At 47.3% G+C, this 16,460-nt stretch overlaps 1 protein-coding gene across 1 annotated transcript; it reads right to left on the bottom strand.

Moving 5' to 3' along the window:
- Positions 1-378: 378 nt before the first annotated feature.
- On the bottom strand, positions 379-14,685 carry LOC126483608 (translation initiation factor IF-2-like). The gene is made up of 2 exons (XM_050106645.1): positions 14,526-14,685; positions 379-923 (listed from the first exon to the last, which is right to left on the bottom strand). Exons 1-2 carry the CDS (start codon positions 14,529-14,531, stop codon positions 483-485), a joined length of 447 nt encoding a protein of 148 aa, XP_049962602.1. The 5' UTR covers positions 14,532-14,685; the 3' UTR covers positions 379-482.
- Between the last annotated feature and the right edge of the window lie 1,775 nt (positions 14,686-16,460).

Genomic DNA, 16,460 nt, shown 5'->3' with positions numbered 1-16,460 from the left:
CAGAGAGAAGGGTATGGAGCTAATGGAGCTATAGAGGGGAAGCAAGAGGTGAAGAACAGAGAGAGAAACAGTGGGGGGAGTGGGGGATGGACAGAGAGAGAGGGGGGATGAGATGGACAGAGCGATAGGAGTGGAGGAGATTGACGGGGAGAGGGAGTAGAGAAGCGGGAGAAATAGATGGATAATGAGAGGGAGAAGGAGATGTGTAATATGTGTAGCATATAGATATGCGAGAGAAGCTTCGGGGAAAATAATAAAAATTAAAATCTGCCAAATTCTCAAAAAACTGAACAGAATAAAACAAAAAGGAGAAACATGAGCAACACTGTAATGTAACTAGAGCTGGTCGTACTGGTACAAGAAACAAAACATACCACATTGTAGAAAAGATATTTATTAAAAAGAAGTGGCATCAGTGCAGAGTCTTTAGGAAAGACGAAAGGTAGGACAGGAAGGAAGAAGTCTAGGAACCATCAGTCTGCTCAGGCTGCTTCGACGGAGACGGTGTCGTCAGACGAGACGGCGGCATCGCTGCTGGGGGCGGGAGCCGCCGGTGCGGGGGCGGACGCGGAGGCGGAGTCACTGGCGGGGGCGGCGGCGACGGGGGCGCCGGCGAAGATGAGTCCGGAGCCGGGGATGACGGCGGGCGAGTGCACGAAGGAGAGGTGGGCGGGCAGCACGGCGTGGCCGACGGGCACCTGGTGCGCCGTGTAGGACACGGCCACGGGCCGCACCACGTTCTGCACCACGGGGCTGACGGCGGCGTACGCGTGGCCCTCGACGGCGCTGTACGCGAAGTTGCCGCCCAGCCGGTCCGACTGGATGACCGCCGAGTCGAGGCTGGGCGTGCGCACCAGCGCCGCGGGGCCCGCCAGCAGCCCGGCGCTGCACACCGCCAGCGCGCAAGCCAGGACGATAGCCACCTGCCGGCAGAGGGGGGCGCCGTCAACACGCACAGTGGGTGCACAGGGCGAGGGGCGAGTCAGAAATGTGTGTCAAATCTTACGGCACCTAACTGCTATGGTCATCAGTCCCTAAGCTTACACACTACTTCACCTAAATTATCCTCAGGACAAACACACACACCCATGCCCGAGGGAGAACTCTAACCTCCGCCGGGACCAGCCGCACAGTCCATGACTGCAGCGCCCTAGACCGCACGGCTAATACCGCGCGGCAGGGGCGAGTCCCCGTACCCCTCCAACCCCTGTTTAGCATTAAGTGTCACTAAGCAAGTTGGTAGCTATGTTACTTCTTATCAGTTGTTGGTATCTATTGCAGGAATTCACATTTAAACGTTTTCGCAGTCGCAGTCGAGTTTCAATCTGTTGTCACTGCAGATGTGAGCGGTCACAGTTACACAGCTGAGGAGCGCCTAGTGACAAGTGTGAGCTTTAAATGCGAACATTTTATTTTGTTTACAAAATATGACAGTACACATGTGATATGTTACTACTGTGAAAGAAACCTGTGACCACTGGAGACAGTGCCACAAGTTCCTCCAAAAAATCGTAGCACAACACACACACACACACACACACACACACACACTAATGTCATATTAACAAATGTAAATCCACCTGATGATGGAGGTTTAAACCTTTGAAACGCGTCGTGGAGATAAATAAACAGTGACTGGTAACAGTAATCTTGTTGTTTCATTTAATGGCAAGTGTGTGGGTGCGCGAACGACAACACACAGGCCAGACAGTGAGATAGATTACGGGAGTATTCCAGGTGTTAAGACGTATAATCAAGTGCCAGCACACCAGTCGGGGACGACAAGGAAGACATGTCCGAAAGAACAGATGCCATCTTACTAAAGATATAGCTCAGGCTCACCGGCCACTTGACCATCTTCTTCTTCTGTGCGAATGCACAGACAGTGCCCGAACTCTTACGGGAATCGTCAACGCGCTGCGAGTAATGAGTATAATGGGCGGGGGCACTACGAATGTAGTGCGGGACAATACGTTGAGAATGTGGGTTTAGCGGGAGGCGTGCCAGAGATAAATCCCTGCAGTCGCGCTATCCTCTGTGTGTTCGGTGGCTCAGATGGATGCCAGCACGGTAACAGCGTGTTCGGTCAGAGGGTTATTTGCCCTCCGTAATAATAATAATAATAATAAAAAACTGAGTTAATGGATCAACGACGAACTGAAACGGTTGTCTTGCGACGTCCATCCCGAGCAGATGCAACGATCGAAAACGAACAAAATGGGAAAAAAGATGGATAGAGCGTCTGCCATGTAAGTAGTAGATCCCGGGTTCGAATCTCGGTCGGGGCACAAATTTTCATCTGTCCCCGTTGACGTATGTCAACGCCTGTAAGCAGCTAAAGGTGTTCATTTCATTGTAATTTCATTCTAACGAGCTGCATGGTCACCGATGGTATCTGTTCTTTCGGATATGTCCGAAAGTACAGATACCATCTTAGTATATATATGATCTTTTCTCCCTACGTAGGTCAGCGTCGACAAATTATTTTCGCGTTCGTAAGAGAAACTTGGTGATTGAAATTTCACGAGAAGATCCCGCCCCAATGAGAAACGCCTTTGTTTTAGTCATTTCCACCCCAAATCCTGTATCATGCCAGTGTCATTCTCTCCCTTATTTCTCGGTAATAGAAAACGTGCTGAACATTCTCGATGTACTCCACTAATCCTATCTGGTAAGTATCCCATATCAGTACACCAAAAGAGGACGGAAAAGTAGATCTTTTGCATCTTCTAAGTGTTCTGCCAGTACAAGGCAGTTTTTGGTTCGCCTTTCCCACATATTTTCTGTGTATTCTTTCCAATTTAAAGTGTTCGTATTTGTAATTCTTAGGTATTTAGTTGAATTTACGGCCTTTGGATTTGTTCCCTTCATCGTGTAACAAACGTTTAACGGATTACTTGTAGGAGTCATGTGGATGACCACACACTTGTCATTATCTAGGATCAAATGCCTATTTTCGCACCATGCAGATGTCTTATCTAAATCGTTTTGCAATTCGTTTAGATCTTCAGATGACTTTACTAGCCGATAAACGACAGCATCATCTGCAAACAAGCTAAAAAGGCTGAATAGAATGTCTCTTAAATCATTTATATAGATGAGAAGCAACAGAGGACCTATACCAATACCCTGGGAAACACCAGAAATCACTTCTGTTTTACTAGATGACTTACCGTCAGTTACTACGAACTGTGACCTCTCTGATAGGAAATCACGAATCCAGTAGCATAATTGAGACGATATTCCACTAGCACGCAGTTTAATGACAAAACGTTTATAAAGAGAACCAAAATTTGAGGATGACTGCAGAACGATTCTACTGCCGCCAACGAGTGTTTGGCATGAGGATCACGAATATAAGGGAGATTAGTACTCGTACGGAGGTATTTAGTCAGTCATTTTTCACCCGCTCTGTTTTTGGGATGGAACAGGGAAGCAAATGCGTTGCAACGTACGCTCTGCTGTGCACCATACAGTATGTTGCAGAAAATGTGTGTAAATGTAGAAGCAGATGTGACGCTTCTGCGGTAACAGGTTACATGGAGGAGTAAGTTACGCGGAGCATGCTGTCCCGTGAGTGGGTGACCTTGCTCGGCAGGTGCGGGAGCTGCAGAGGTGCAGAGCAGTACAGGATGGGACCGTTGGCCCAGGCCGAGACATCCGGCTGCGACCACGCCCAGCACGCCGTGGGCCGCCGCTCCGGTGGGCGCCTCCACTAGCGGTATTCCCCATTTTCTGGTCGCCACGTGGGGTGAACAATGGCGGAGGCGTGACCCGCTAACGACCACGGCAGCAGCTGGGGTACTGCGCCGTCTGCTTTGTTTACATACGCTTATAAGCTGCGGGAGAGTACGCCAGAACCTGTCTTTCATACTACAGCGCAATGTACTCTAAAAGCAAACTTCCTGACAGGTTAATACAGTATACTAAACAGGCAGTGCTCTTTCCAGCTAAGCCATCGGAGCGTCCCTCGCACGCTAACTCAAATCTCCACGTCACCAGCAATAGGTACGACGTATTTTGGCGTATACGATATATGAATTCGATTGAAAAATCGGAAATTTACACGTCTGACGTTGTTGTTGGTTATGGACAATACAACAGAATGGAGTGAGACTTTAATATTCGCTATTTGATGAACGCCTACATCTACATCTACACTACTGGCCATTAAAATTGCTGCACCACGAAGATGACGTGCTACAGACGCGAAAATTAATCGACAGGAAGAAGATGCTGTGATATGCAAATGATTAGCTTTTCAGAGCATTCACATAAGGTTGGCGCCGGTGACGACACCTACAACGTGCTAACATGAGGAAAGTTTCCAACCGATTTCTCATACACAAACAGCGGAGGTCCGGCGTTGCCTGGTGCAACGTTGTTGTCATGCCTCGTGTAAGGAGGAGAAATGCGTACTAACACGTTTCCGACTTTGATAAAGGTCGGATTGTAGCCTATCGCGATTGCAGTTTATCGTATCGCGACACTGCTGCTCGCGTTGGTCGCGATCCAATGACTGTTAGCAGAATATGCAGTCGGTGGGTTCAGGAGGGTAATACGGAACGCCGTGCTGGATCCCAACGGCTTCGTATCACTAGCAGTCGAAACGACAGGCATCTTATCCGCATGGCTGTAACGGATCGTGCAGCCACGTCTCGATCCCTGAGTCAACAGATGGGGACGTTTGCAAGACAACAACCATCTGCACGAACAGTTCGACGACGTTTGCAGCAGCATGGACAATAAGCTCGGAGATATTGGCTGCGGTTACCCTTGACGCTCCGTCACAGACAGGAGCGCCTGCGATGGTGTACTCAACGACGAACCTGGGTGCACGAATGGCAAAACGTCATTTTTTCGGATGAATCCAGGTTGTGTTTACAGCATCATGATGGTCGAATCCGTGTTTGGCGACGTCGCGGTGAACGCACATTGGAAGCGTGCGTGTATTCGTCATCGCAATACTGGCTTATCACCCGGCGTGATGTAAGGGGTGGGGGGGGGGGGGTGCCATTGGTTACACTTCTCGGTCACCTCTTGTTCGCATTGACGGCACTTTGAACAGTGGACGTTACATTTCAGATGTGTTACGACCCGTGGCTCTACCCTTCATTCGATTCATGCGAAACCCTACATTTCAGCAGGATAACGCACGACCGCATGTTGCAGGTCCTGTACGGGCCTTTATGGATACAGAAAACGTTCGACTGCTGCCCTGGCCAGCACATTCTCCAGATCTCTCACCAATTGAAAACGTCTGGTCAGTAGTGGCCGAGCAACTGGCTCATCACAATACGCCAGTCACTACTCTTGATGAACTGTGGTATCGTGTTGAAGCTGCATGGACAGCTGTACCTGTACACGCCATCCAGACTCTGTTTGACTCAATGCCCAGGCGTATCAAGGCCGTTATTACGGCCAGAGGTGGTTCTGGGTACTGATTTCTCAGGATCTATGCACCCAAATTGCGTGAAAATGTAATCACATGTCAGTTCTAGTATAATATATTTGTCCAATAATACCCGCTTATCATCTGCATTTCTTCTTGTTGTGGCAATTTTAATGGTCATTTGTGTACATCGATACTCCTCAGTCCACCTTATGGCGCATGACGGAGGGTACCCCATACCACTAACAGTCATTTCCTTTCCTATTCCACACGGAAATAGAACGAGGGAAAACGACAATCTCTATGCCTCCGTATGATCCCTTAATCTCGTATCTTATCTTCGTAGTCCATACGTGCGATGTATGTTGGAGGCGGCAGAATCGTTCTGCAGTCAGCTTCAAATGCCAGTTTTCTAAATTCTCTCAACGGTGTTCCTCGAAAAGAATGTCGCCTTCCCTCCAGGGATTCCCATTTAAGTTCCCGAAGCATCCTTGTACACCTGCTGTTCGAATCTACCAATAAAAAAAATATAGCAGCCCACCTCTGAAATGCTTCGATGTCTTCTTTCAATCCGAGCTGGTACGGATCCCAAACACTTGAGCAGTACTCAAGAATAGGTCGCACCAGCCTCCTATATGCGGTCTCCTTTATAGGTGAACCACCTTTCCTAGAAATCTCCCTATAAACCGAAGTCGACCATTCGCCTTCTCCACTACAATCATCACATGCTCGTTCCATTTCACATCTCTTTGCGACGTTACGCCCACGTATTTAAACGATGTGACTGTGTCAAGCAGGACAATAGTAAGGCCGTATCTGAATTTTACAGGTTTGTTTTTCCTACCCATCCGCATTAATTTACATTTTTCTGCATTTACAGCTGCCTGCCATTCATCATGCCAAACAGACATTTCGTCAAAGTCATCTGGTATCCTCCTGCAGTCACTCGACTTCGACACCTTTCCGTACACCACAGTATCATCAGCTAACACCCGCAAATTGCTGCCCACCCTGTCCGCCAAACCGTTTATGTCTATAGAGAATAATATCGGTCCTATCACACTTCCCGTGCCACTCCTAAGAATAACCTTGTCTCTAATGAACATTCACCGTCAAGGACAACATACTGCGTTCTATAACTTAAGAAGTCTTCGAGACACTCGCATATCTGTAAATCCATTCCATATGTTGGTACCGCATTATGGGCGCAGTGTGTGGCGTACCTGGATGTGCAGTTCCCCCACTACGTTCACCAGATTTAACTCCTTTGGATTTTTCCTGTGGGGTCGCGTCAAAGCACTGTATTATGCCGGATCTGGTTGGGTCGCGTCAAAGCACTCGTTTATACCGGATCTGGTTCATCTTAAGCTCATGTGAGCGGTCAAATTCCGCCGGATCTGTTGGTTAAAGTTTATCAGGACTCGGTTCGGAGGATAGTATTAATTCTCCGACGTAGTGGGCAGCATATCGGACCGTTCCTGTGACTGTTGATGTTCCCTCTGGAATGTGTAACGTCGGCTTAATGCCTTTTCGGTACGTAACACTCGCGCTGCCGATCGTATCAATTCTGCCACACAAAGTTGGTTATAACTCGAGACTGAATAAAGCCATGTGCAAAATAACAACGCCATCGCTTTTCTAGTGAAATTCTCCACGTGTATTACATGTCGCATGACGACCTTCCCATTCAAAATTATCGACTTGAATCCAAAATGGCGGCTTTCAAGATGGCCGCCATGTTGGTAACATATCCTATAAGTTTTTCCCCCTCCTCTTTCTCTTGTATCAGCACTTTGTTTTGCTGTTTGCGTTTCGATTTTATGAGGGTATTTCCGGACTTGTACTATACGTAGAGAAGATCATCACAAATGAACGAAAAGAAAGCCTCTGACAAGGAATTTTGTGAAACTAAGTGTTTCTGAATACATGATTCGAAAAGAGATTTCCTTATTTTGTGGATGAGAACACGGTCTTCTTGCTGACGTCAAACTCTGTGCCTGTGTAGTGATATTAGAGATCTGCAAGGTCAGGACGGTGCTTCGGAACCAGACTTCGGGACAGAGGATGAGATGGCCGGCTGCGAGAAGACGCCTGCTGGCGACGTAGATCTGCGGCTCTCGGCCGCGACCTCGGCGGCTCTGTGTTAAGTCAAGGTGGGACGCCGGCGGTTGCGTCACGCACTCTCGTTTTCATCGGAGGCGAGCCGCGGCTGGTCGCATCGCTTCCACACGGCTCACGGCCGCTAACTGTGTTTTCCACTTCTCCGCGACAGTTTAGATGGCACTGCGGGCGAACTGGCTACGATGTCACTCAGTTTTCGAATGTATATATTTTGTGCCTTTATCGTTATTTATTTTTGACTGCCAGGACCGGAAAACTTCAATACATTTGCCTAAACTGGTGAATAAATCTAACTCAGTTCTGATCAGGTACTTGATCAACACAATATCACTTGTAATACATAGATTTTGCCCAACCCCTTATCGTAAATTACCGCTCAACGAGATCCACTATTACAAGAAATGAGTCGTGAAAGTAAGTAAGGAAAATAAATGATACTGTCGCCATCCTGAAAGCTGGTTTCCACACCAAGGTGCTTCACCCTGTGTGGTCTTATTGGATGCGGTGCCGCCTGGCCCGACTCCGACCTTTTAAACTTAAAAACTCTGCCCCACGTGGACCTGTAACTTGACGTGGGCTCTCAAAGAAGGTACTGCTGTGTGTTTCTCACATTAAAAACACACTGACAGTGGTGAAAAAACGACAAATGTTTGAAAAAATCCGCCGCGCGGAGAAGCCGTGCGGTTTTAGGCGTCATCTCACGGACTGCGCGGCCACTCCCACCGGAGGTTTGAGTCCTCCCTCGGGCATGGGTGTTTGTGTTGTTCTTAACATAAGTTAGTTTAAGTAATGTGTAAGACTAGGGACCGATGACCTAAGCGGTTTGGTCTCTCAGGAATTCACACACATTTGAACATTTGATTTGGAAAAATCTTTGGAATCACTGAGGCAGCACATCGAACATTTCAGATTCGTAGTTTCTTACTTTTTCTGCCAACTAGCCTCACCCAAAGAATATATAGCCAGATGAAGAAAGTGAAGTACCCAGAAGACATGTAAGTTTGCATATGTACACACCATCGGCGAGTATAAAAATGATTATAGATGCAATTCCCTGGGACAGGTAAACGGCCGCCACAGCGCAGTGTTGTTGTTCGTATTTTGTGTTGTCACCACGCCTCGTAGAACATATACACTGACGAGCCGAAACATTGTGACCGCCTGCTAAATAGCTTGTTGGGACATCTTTGGAACGCAATACATCACCGATTCTGCGTATAATCTGTTCTACAGTTTGTTGGGAGGTATGTGGGGGACGATGTCCGAGTGGAGGTCATGTAATTCCCGTAAATAACGGCCCGATGATCTGTCTACACGGTGATGGCACCTTATAGCGACCCAGATGGGTTCGATAGGATACACATCCGGCAACTCTGGTGTCCAAGACATCAACGTGAGTTCACTGTCGTGTTCCCCAAACCACTGTAGCACAATTCCAGCTTTGAGACACGGACAATTATCCTGTTGAAAGACGACGTCGCCGTCGTGGAAGACATCAAGGATGAAGGATGCAGGTGGTCCGCAGCTGTCAACGTGTCTTCGATTATTACCAAAGGGCCCATCCAGGAGCAGGGGAATGTCTATCATAGCATTAAACTGTTCCGATCAATCTGCGTCCATGGAGCGGTGCACGTTATGGAGATGACCATCGTCCTGGTGTAACAAGTGTCCATTAATCCGCGATCCAATTCCATTGATCCCGTGCCCACTGCAATTGTAATTTATGATGAGGCTGTGTCAACATGGGAAGACGCAGGGGTCGCCTGCTGCGGAGTCCAATGCTCAGCTCTGTGCGCTGAATGGTGTGCTCCGAAACACTTTTGCCTGCACCAGCATTGTGCTTTTTTGCGAGATATGCCATAGATCGCCGCCTATCCTACGTTACAGGGCAGGCAGTTCTCCGAAGTCCATGTTCTGTGTGGACGGCCAACCGTTTAGCGCCTAGCAGTAGTTTCACTGTGGTATCAATTTCCACAGCTGCTCACGACAGTAGCACGTGAATATTTGACCAGCTACCCCGCTTTCGAGATACTCGTTCATGGGCTCTGGGTAATCATAATCTGGCCTGTGTCGAAGACACATTGCTCCATTTTCGGCCCGTATCGTCCCGAGAATGACTGCCCCACTCGCTTCTGCTCCGCTTATATACTTTCCTTACCTCGTTACTTTCCCGCAACGTTATCAGACCACATCCAATCTCACGGTGGGCCATGGGCATAAGGCTTTGGTTTATCAGGGTACAGGACGTCAAGAACGTCAGATGCTGCACGATCAACGTGAAGGACCCGGAGATGCTTGTTTCTCGTGCGAGACAGTACTTCACAGAACTTGAAAGGGGTCTCAGTGTCTGTAGTCATGTGACCGTCTGATCGAATAGTGGCATATACAGATTTGTGGACCATTTGGATGCGACAGTGCCGCATTGTTGGACTGCATGGGAACGACAGTTCAGGCAGACTCGTCGTCGGGGTTCCGTTCGGCCACGCCTGACCAGCACAACGGACGAACGCGGTACTGTGCACCGAGCACATCGTGACCCCTTCACATCTGCAGCAGCCCCGGAGGACAGGTAATGGACTCCATGCAGCACTGTGTTATCCCACATCATATATCGGAAACTACCAGCAACTGGACTAGACAAATATTGTCGAATGTGTAGACTACCATTAACACCACAACACAATCGACTGCATTTGGAGTGGTGCCGTGAACGCGAAGCCTGGACTCTGACGAACGCCGTCGCATTGCGTCGAGCGATGAATCGAGCTTCTGCACTGCCCAGATGACCATCGTCGGGCGAGTATGGTGGCGATCTGGGGAGAGCTCCCATTGTTACAATCTTTTGGAGAGGCACAGCGGTGTTATCTCCGGTGTCATCGCCTGGGGAGCCGTCTGTTATAACTTAAGGTTGATTGGTTGGTTGATTTGTGGGAGGGGACCAAACATCGAGGTCTTTAGTCCCATCGGATTAAGTAAGGATGGGGAAGGAAGTCTTCCGTGCCCTTTGAAAGGAACCATCCCAGCATTTGCCCGAAGCGATTTAGGGAAATGAAGGAAAACCTAAATAAGGATGGCCAGACGCAGGTTTGAACCGTCGTCCTCCCGAATGCAAGTCGAGTGTGCTAACCACTGCGTCACCTCGCGCGGTACAACTTACGGTCATGCTCTTAGTGACTGAGGTAACTCTGAATGTAGATGTCTTTCTTTTGACACCATCGTAGTGACATTTTTCAATAGGATAATGCTTGTCCACATACAGCACGTGTATCCATTAACGGTCTGCGTGATGCCGAGGTACTCCCGTGGCCAGAAATGCCCCAAGAACTGCCACCCACCCCTTTAGAACTTGCGCGGCATCTGTTCGACCCTCCGCTCTGTCCTCGTTGTAGTATGCGGGATATCAAGGACCAGTTACAACAGCTGTGGACCAACTTTCCCCAGCAGAGGAATCCCTTAAAACCCGAATCACTGCGTGCAGGCAGGTCGGAGCGAGTGCAAAGTCACGCAGATCAGTGGGCTCATATTGCGTAGCTCTTTGTAAATTTCACACGATTTTGTACCCACCGAAATAACGTCACATGCGTTCTCAACTCGTGAAGCTTCATTTCGTTTCCTCTTCCTCTTCTAGGTGCTTCCCTCTTCTTGGCACATAGTGTGATTCAGTTTCTCGTTGATGCTTAAGAGTCCTTTCAATAAGTATACCTTAGTCATAATTATTACTTTCTTTTTGTTTTTGTTTTCCTGTGCAAGGCCAAAAAAATTGTCGAGGCATTACATAGCTTTGTGGGTCTTGAAATTGTAACAATAAACGCAAGTGGAGGCTGCCAGTGGCTAGTACATCTGGAGCATTCCATGATAGTCCTATGTAATCCTCTTCATCTCTGCATAGCTATTGCAACCTCCATCCGAATGAATCTGCTTCCAGTAGTCAAGACGGTATTCCTCTTCAATTTTGTCCCCCACACTTCCCTCCGTGACGAAATTCTAAGGTTAGAGTGAGGGTATTCGTTAATACCAAATAAAACTTGATGAAAATTCATCAATAGTCCCATTTTGTCTTTCCGGGAATGGACACCCAACTCGAAATGAGCACAGATTATTACTTTCCCAAATACTCTCATACGTCTTTTTTAAGGTGAGGGGAAAGCGATAATGGATAAGACTTTCAACTGTATTCTCTTTCGGTCAGTTTGTAGTCGAATTTCTGTAGCAAATTTACCATCCGGACGTGCATGCATAAGTTACGCGCCCTTGTACGTTTGACATTGACATTCTGGCGTGGAATGTAAACCACAAGTACGAGAAGAATCGCTCCTTCCCTTAAAGGGTTTTACGGAGTTTTGACAGCGATTTACACCAGGAAGCGCGATCTCCTGTCATGTTATGCGCTGAAACGCGTGCATACATCTGTAAGAGTGCATTGTCGACGAAAGTAACTAATCTATGATGATAAGCCATTAGATTGATATTCTTTATCCCCTCACCCGATGTTATAGTTTGGATACACGATAAATTGAGACACAGCTTTCGATAAGTTGGTAAGAAAACATTTCGTGGGTAATCTTCACTTTCTCGGTAGTCTCTCAATATTTCCTATCTATATGTCTTCATTAATCCATGTGATATTATACTAACACCTGTAGCATATGAACTCCTGTTAATGATTATTTTTGCCTATCACCAGAAGAAAAAGGTATTATTTTGTTGTTAATACTGTCTAATTTTGATTTTCTAAACTTAAGCAACTATGTGGGGTGCTACATTTGCATAAATGACTCACGCGGCAATAATATTGAAGCAGTGCTACTGCATCTTTTTATTGTATTTAGCAGGATCATAGATAAAAGTTTATTGGAAATGTGTTAAACCCTTAGGGATTACAAGCTGCCTATTGGCTTCTATCTCAGGTACTTCGGCCGACGTTTTTTTCATAATTTTTCTGACGTTCTGCAAGCACAGGCTGATGGCATTGTTAAAATTTTTCTCTACATTGTTGCTGGTGAGAGTGAAGCTTTAACAATGCTAGCCACACGTACTGGTGAAACGTCAGAAAAATTATCAGATAAACATTGGCCGAAGAACGCCAGACGGAAGCCAACAGGCAGTTTGTCAACAAGTGACCAGGAAAGCCTTAATAATCTTAGGAGGACAATAATTGTACAGGAAGACACAGATTACAATATATGCAAGAAATAATTGAGAATGTTGCTTGTAGGTGATACTCTGAAGTGAAAAAATTACCACAAGGGAGATACGAACAGCAATACATGAAAGAAAAATAATAGAGGTAACAGAGTGAATCCCCGTGGGAGATCAATTTTCTGAGGAGGTTTTCGAGTTTAGAGTGCTGCATTAAGTCTCAGATGTCGGAAATTCCTGGACTAATAGCTCTTTTGACACGCTTCTTATTTTGTATATAAAGGCAATAGGTGAGAACAAAAAGTAAGGCTGTCAGTGGGTCACTACCTGAAACTTCTTGTATACTGGATAGACATAACTCGAATGTGATACATAACTGCGTCATCCACTAACAATAAGACACCAGAATAGTTTCTATGGTACTAGAGGGATCCATAAGGGGACGAAAATTGTGGGGGAAAACAGAGATTCTTATATATACAAGGAATCATTGAGAATTTTATGTGAAAGTACCAGTGTGAGATGGACAAAATGTCAAAAGAGTGATAAAAAATAGTAGATGTAATACAATGAATCCCTGTGGGACAGCCGTTCCCTGTGGAGTATTTCCAGTTAGGAATGTAGCATTGTATACGTTGACGAATAACTCTTTTTGACGTTCTCACTTCTTTTGTGTATGAAGACAAAAGGCTGCAACTAAAAGCGAGTTTGTCAGTGGATCACTGCCTGGAAGACACAGCAAGTATCTCTGGCACTTATTATTTGAGTGTGATACATAACGGTGTGGTCAAAAAATGCCATTGAAGCAGCGTCATCAGTCTTTCGTCCTGTATACGAGGGTCGTTCAACAAGTAATGCCCCACATTTTTTTAAAAGGCCATTAATATACGTAGACAAACGTCGTTGTTGGTGCTTCACATTTGATGTCTGTTCCGTATTGTCACGGATCGTTACGGGGGACAAAAGCTAGATGCATCACTTTGCGCCAGAAACAAAAAGGGAGTCAATGGAGTGGTACCATCCTCATTCAGAACAAAAGAAGAAATTGAGGAGTATCTCCGGTGCCGGAAAAGACTTGATGACAATCTTCTGAGATTGTGATGGCGTCGTTCTCGTGGATGTGATGCCAAAAAGGTCACGCATCAACTCAGAGTGATACGTGACGACTATGAATAAACTCAAGATCAGTTTCCGACGTGTTCGATCAGACAAGAATCCAGCATAAATCTTGTTCCTACACGATAATGCACGCCTACACACAAGAACCCGGAAACACACTGTTGGACATCATTGGCTCATCCACCCCACAGTGCAGACCCGGCACCCTCGGAGTACCATCTCTTTGGGTCGCTTAAAGATTCTCTTTGGAGGACACACTTTGAAGATGAAAGTGTCAGTCATGCAGTGAAAACACGGCTTCGCCTACAGGACAAGAGCTTTTACCAGCAGGGGAAAACATGCTCTTCCACAACGTTGGAGACTACGTAGAGAAAGAGGACATGGACAAGCCATGTTGATGTACATTGTCATCAAATTCTGACTCTGTTCTGAAAACAAAAAGTAAGTCATTACTTATTGAACGACCATCGTACATCAGCATCGTGAGTAGTAGAGGACACAAAATGAATCCCTGTGGGAGGTCACTACGAATTTAGAGTGCTCTGTAAAGTATCATGTGGCGAAAATTTCTTGAGTAATAACACATTTGGATGTTTCTAAGTGTTTTGTATACGGAGACACCTACAGTAAGCTACTACCTGGAACTTCTGGGTACTTCGCGTCACATACAGCTAGAATGTAGTACAGAGACAGAGAGAGAGAGAGAGAGAGAGAGAGAGAGAGAGAGAGAGGTAGAGGTGAGACGTGTACGCACCTTCATGTCTGCTGCTGGGTGCTGGTGTGGAGCTCTGCGGTGCGAGTCAGTGCTTCGGGAAGCGCGGCCGCGTCTTTTATAGGGCGCGGCCCGGCGTCCCGCCACGCCCAGGCGTGTAACGCGACGCTGCCCGGCCACATCCCAGCCGCGCCGTTTGGGCGGACCGGCGCCCAGCGCGCCGCGGACCGCTGCAAGGCCACGCCGGCCGAGTCGGTGTCCGCTTCCAGCGGTTCCAGCGGTGGCTGGAGCTGGAGGCCGCACCGCACCGCACAGTGGTCGCGTCACACGGCCGCTAGCCGATCCGCCGGCTTTGCCTCCACACGGAGGACGGCGGGTGTCGTCAACACGGGCGGACGAAGTCCGGCTGTTTGTCGGTGTCACTAAAAGAATTGTAGTCATTAACAAAAAATTGGCCAGGTATTGTTCAAATGGCTGTCCATGCCCGAGGCAAGATGCGAACCTGCGACAGTAGCAGCAGCGTGGTTTCGGACTGAAGCGCCTAGAACCGCTCGGCAACAGCGGCCGGCCTAGCCAGGTATGAGTAGCGATCGCGCTCCGTACAAATTTACTGACGTACGGGCTGAACATTAATAAAACCAAGAAACTGCAGGGACGTATTCCTGACTGGAAATGGGGGAAATAGGTCCTACGAACGTGTATCCATAAGAAACGGTGTGCGAGCGACCAGAACAATTCGTCCCGGAACAGAGTACACCGTTGCATCGCATCCACGTCACAACAGACGGGATAGGAGTAGTTGTGGTTGTCATGGAGCATACACGTAATCGTACTTCGAGTAACATCACGCTGGCGGGCCGCCTGCCTGGAGCTTGTACTAGAATACTTGGAATTCACGGGACTGATATCTTGCCAGTATCAGAGTCGATGATAAGGCAAAAATCATTCTGGATTCCCGGGAGGCATGAACTGTCTACATACAGGGTGAACCTTAGTAAAACTGACAAATTTCAGGGACAGATTCTAGACCAGAAACGGGACAGAAAAGGTCCTGTGAACATGTGCCCAGAAATGCATCGTTGCCACGGTAGATGGCGCTGATGAATGACACTTCCTCTGTTCCTTGTGTATTGCAGGCTGTGTGGTGGATGACGCAGCGTACAGTAAGCAGCAGAAAGTTCGGGTATCCACGATGGAAACAAGCACAGATGGTGTTTGTGTACGGCCAAGCAGATGGAAACGGTCGAGAGGCGGCTCGGCTATACCAAAACAAGTACCCTCAATATTACTTTTGAATACATTATGGGAGTGACAGTGATCAATATGTTACAAATATTTACTACTAAAAACAGTCTTGATCACAATTTATTTAGTACGGTGACCGGTTTGGACCACTACTGTGGTCATCTTCAGGGCAATGAGTAAGAACCTCCTTCTGCTAGAGAATCACTACTCTTGGTCTGAAGATGACCACAGTAGTGGTCGAAACCGGTCACTGTACTAAATAAATTGTGATCAAGACTGTTTTTAATGGTAAATACCCTCAATATCCTCTGCAACCCGGTCCTCAAAACCTGGTGTACATACAGTCCGCAGTCTCCCTGCACGTTAGTCTGTCTGAAAGGACTAATGATCACACAAACGTCCAAAAAGGAACTGAAACGTTGTTTGATGAGGTGGTTGTCTGTGATGGTACTTGTTTTCGTATAGCCATACTGCCTCTCGACGTCTCCATCTCCTTGGCCGTACATAAACACCATCTGTGCTTGTTTCTGATGTGGACACCGGATCATTCTGCTGCTTACAGTACGCTGCATCTACTACACAGCCCGCAACACACAAGGAAGACGCTGCAAGTGATGAGAGGAACTGTCATTCATCAGCGCCATCTGCCGTGGCACACGTTATACGGGAATACGTATAGCTGCATACGTCCCTGCAGTTTGTCAGTTTTATTAATGTTCACCCTGTATATAG

The sequence above is a fragment of the Schistocerca serialis genome, chromosome 6, assembly GCF_023864345.2.
Source record: "Schistocerca serialis cubense isolate TAMUIC-IGC-003099 chromosome 6, iqSchSeri2.2, whole genome shotgun sequence".
NCBI classification, from domain to species: domain Eukaryota; kingdom Metazoa; phylum Arthropoda; class Insecta; order Orthoptera; family Acrididae; genus Schistocerca; species Schistocerca serialis.
Note: the sequence above shows the minus strand (reverse complement) of the source record. Positions and strands in the feature narration are given on the sequence as shown.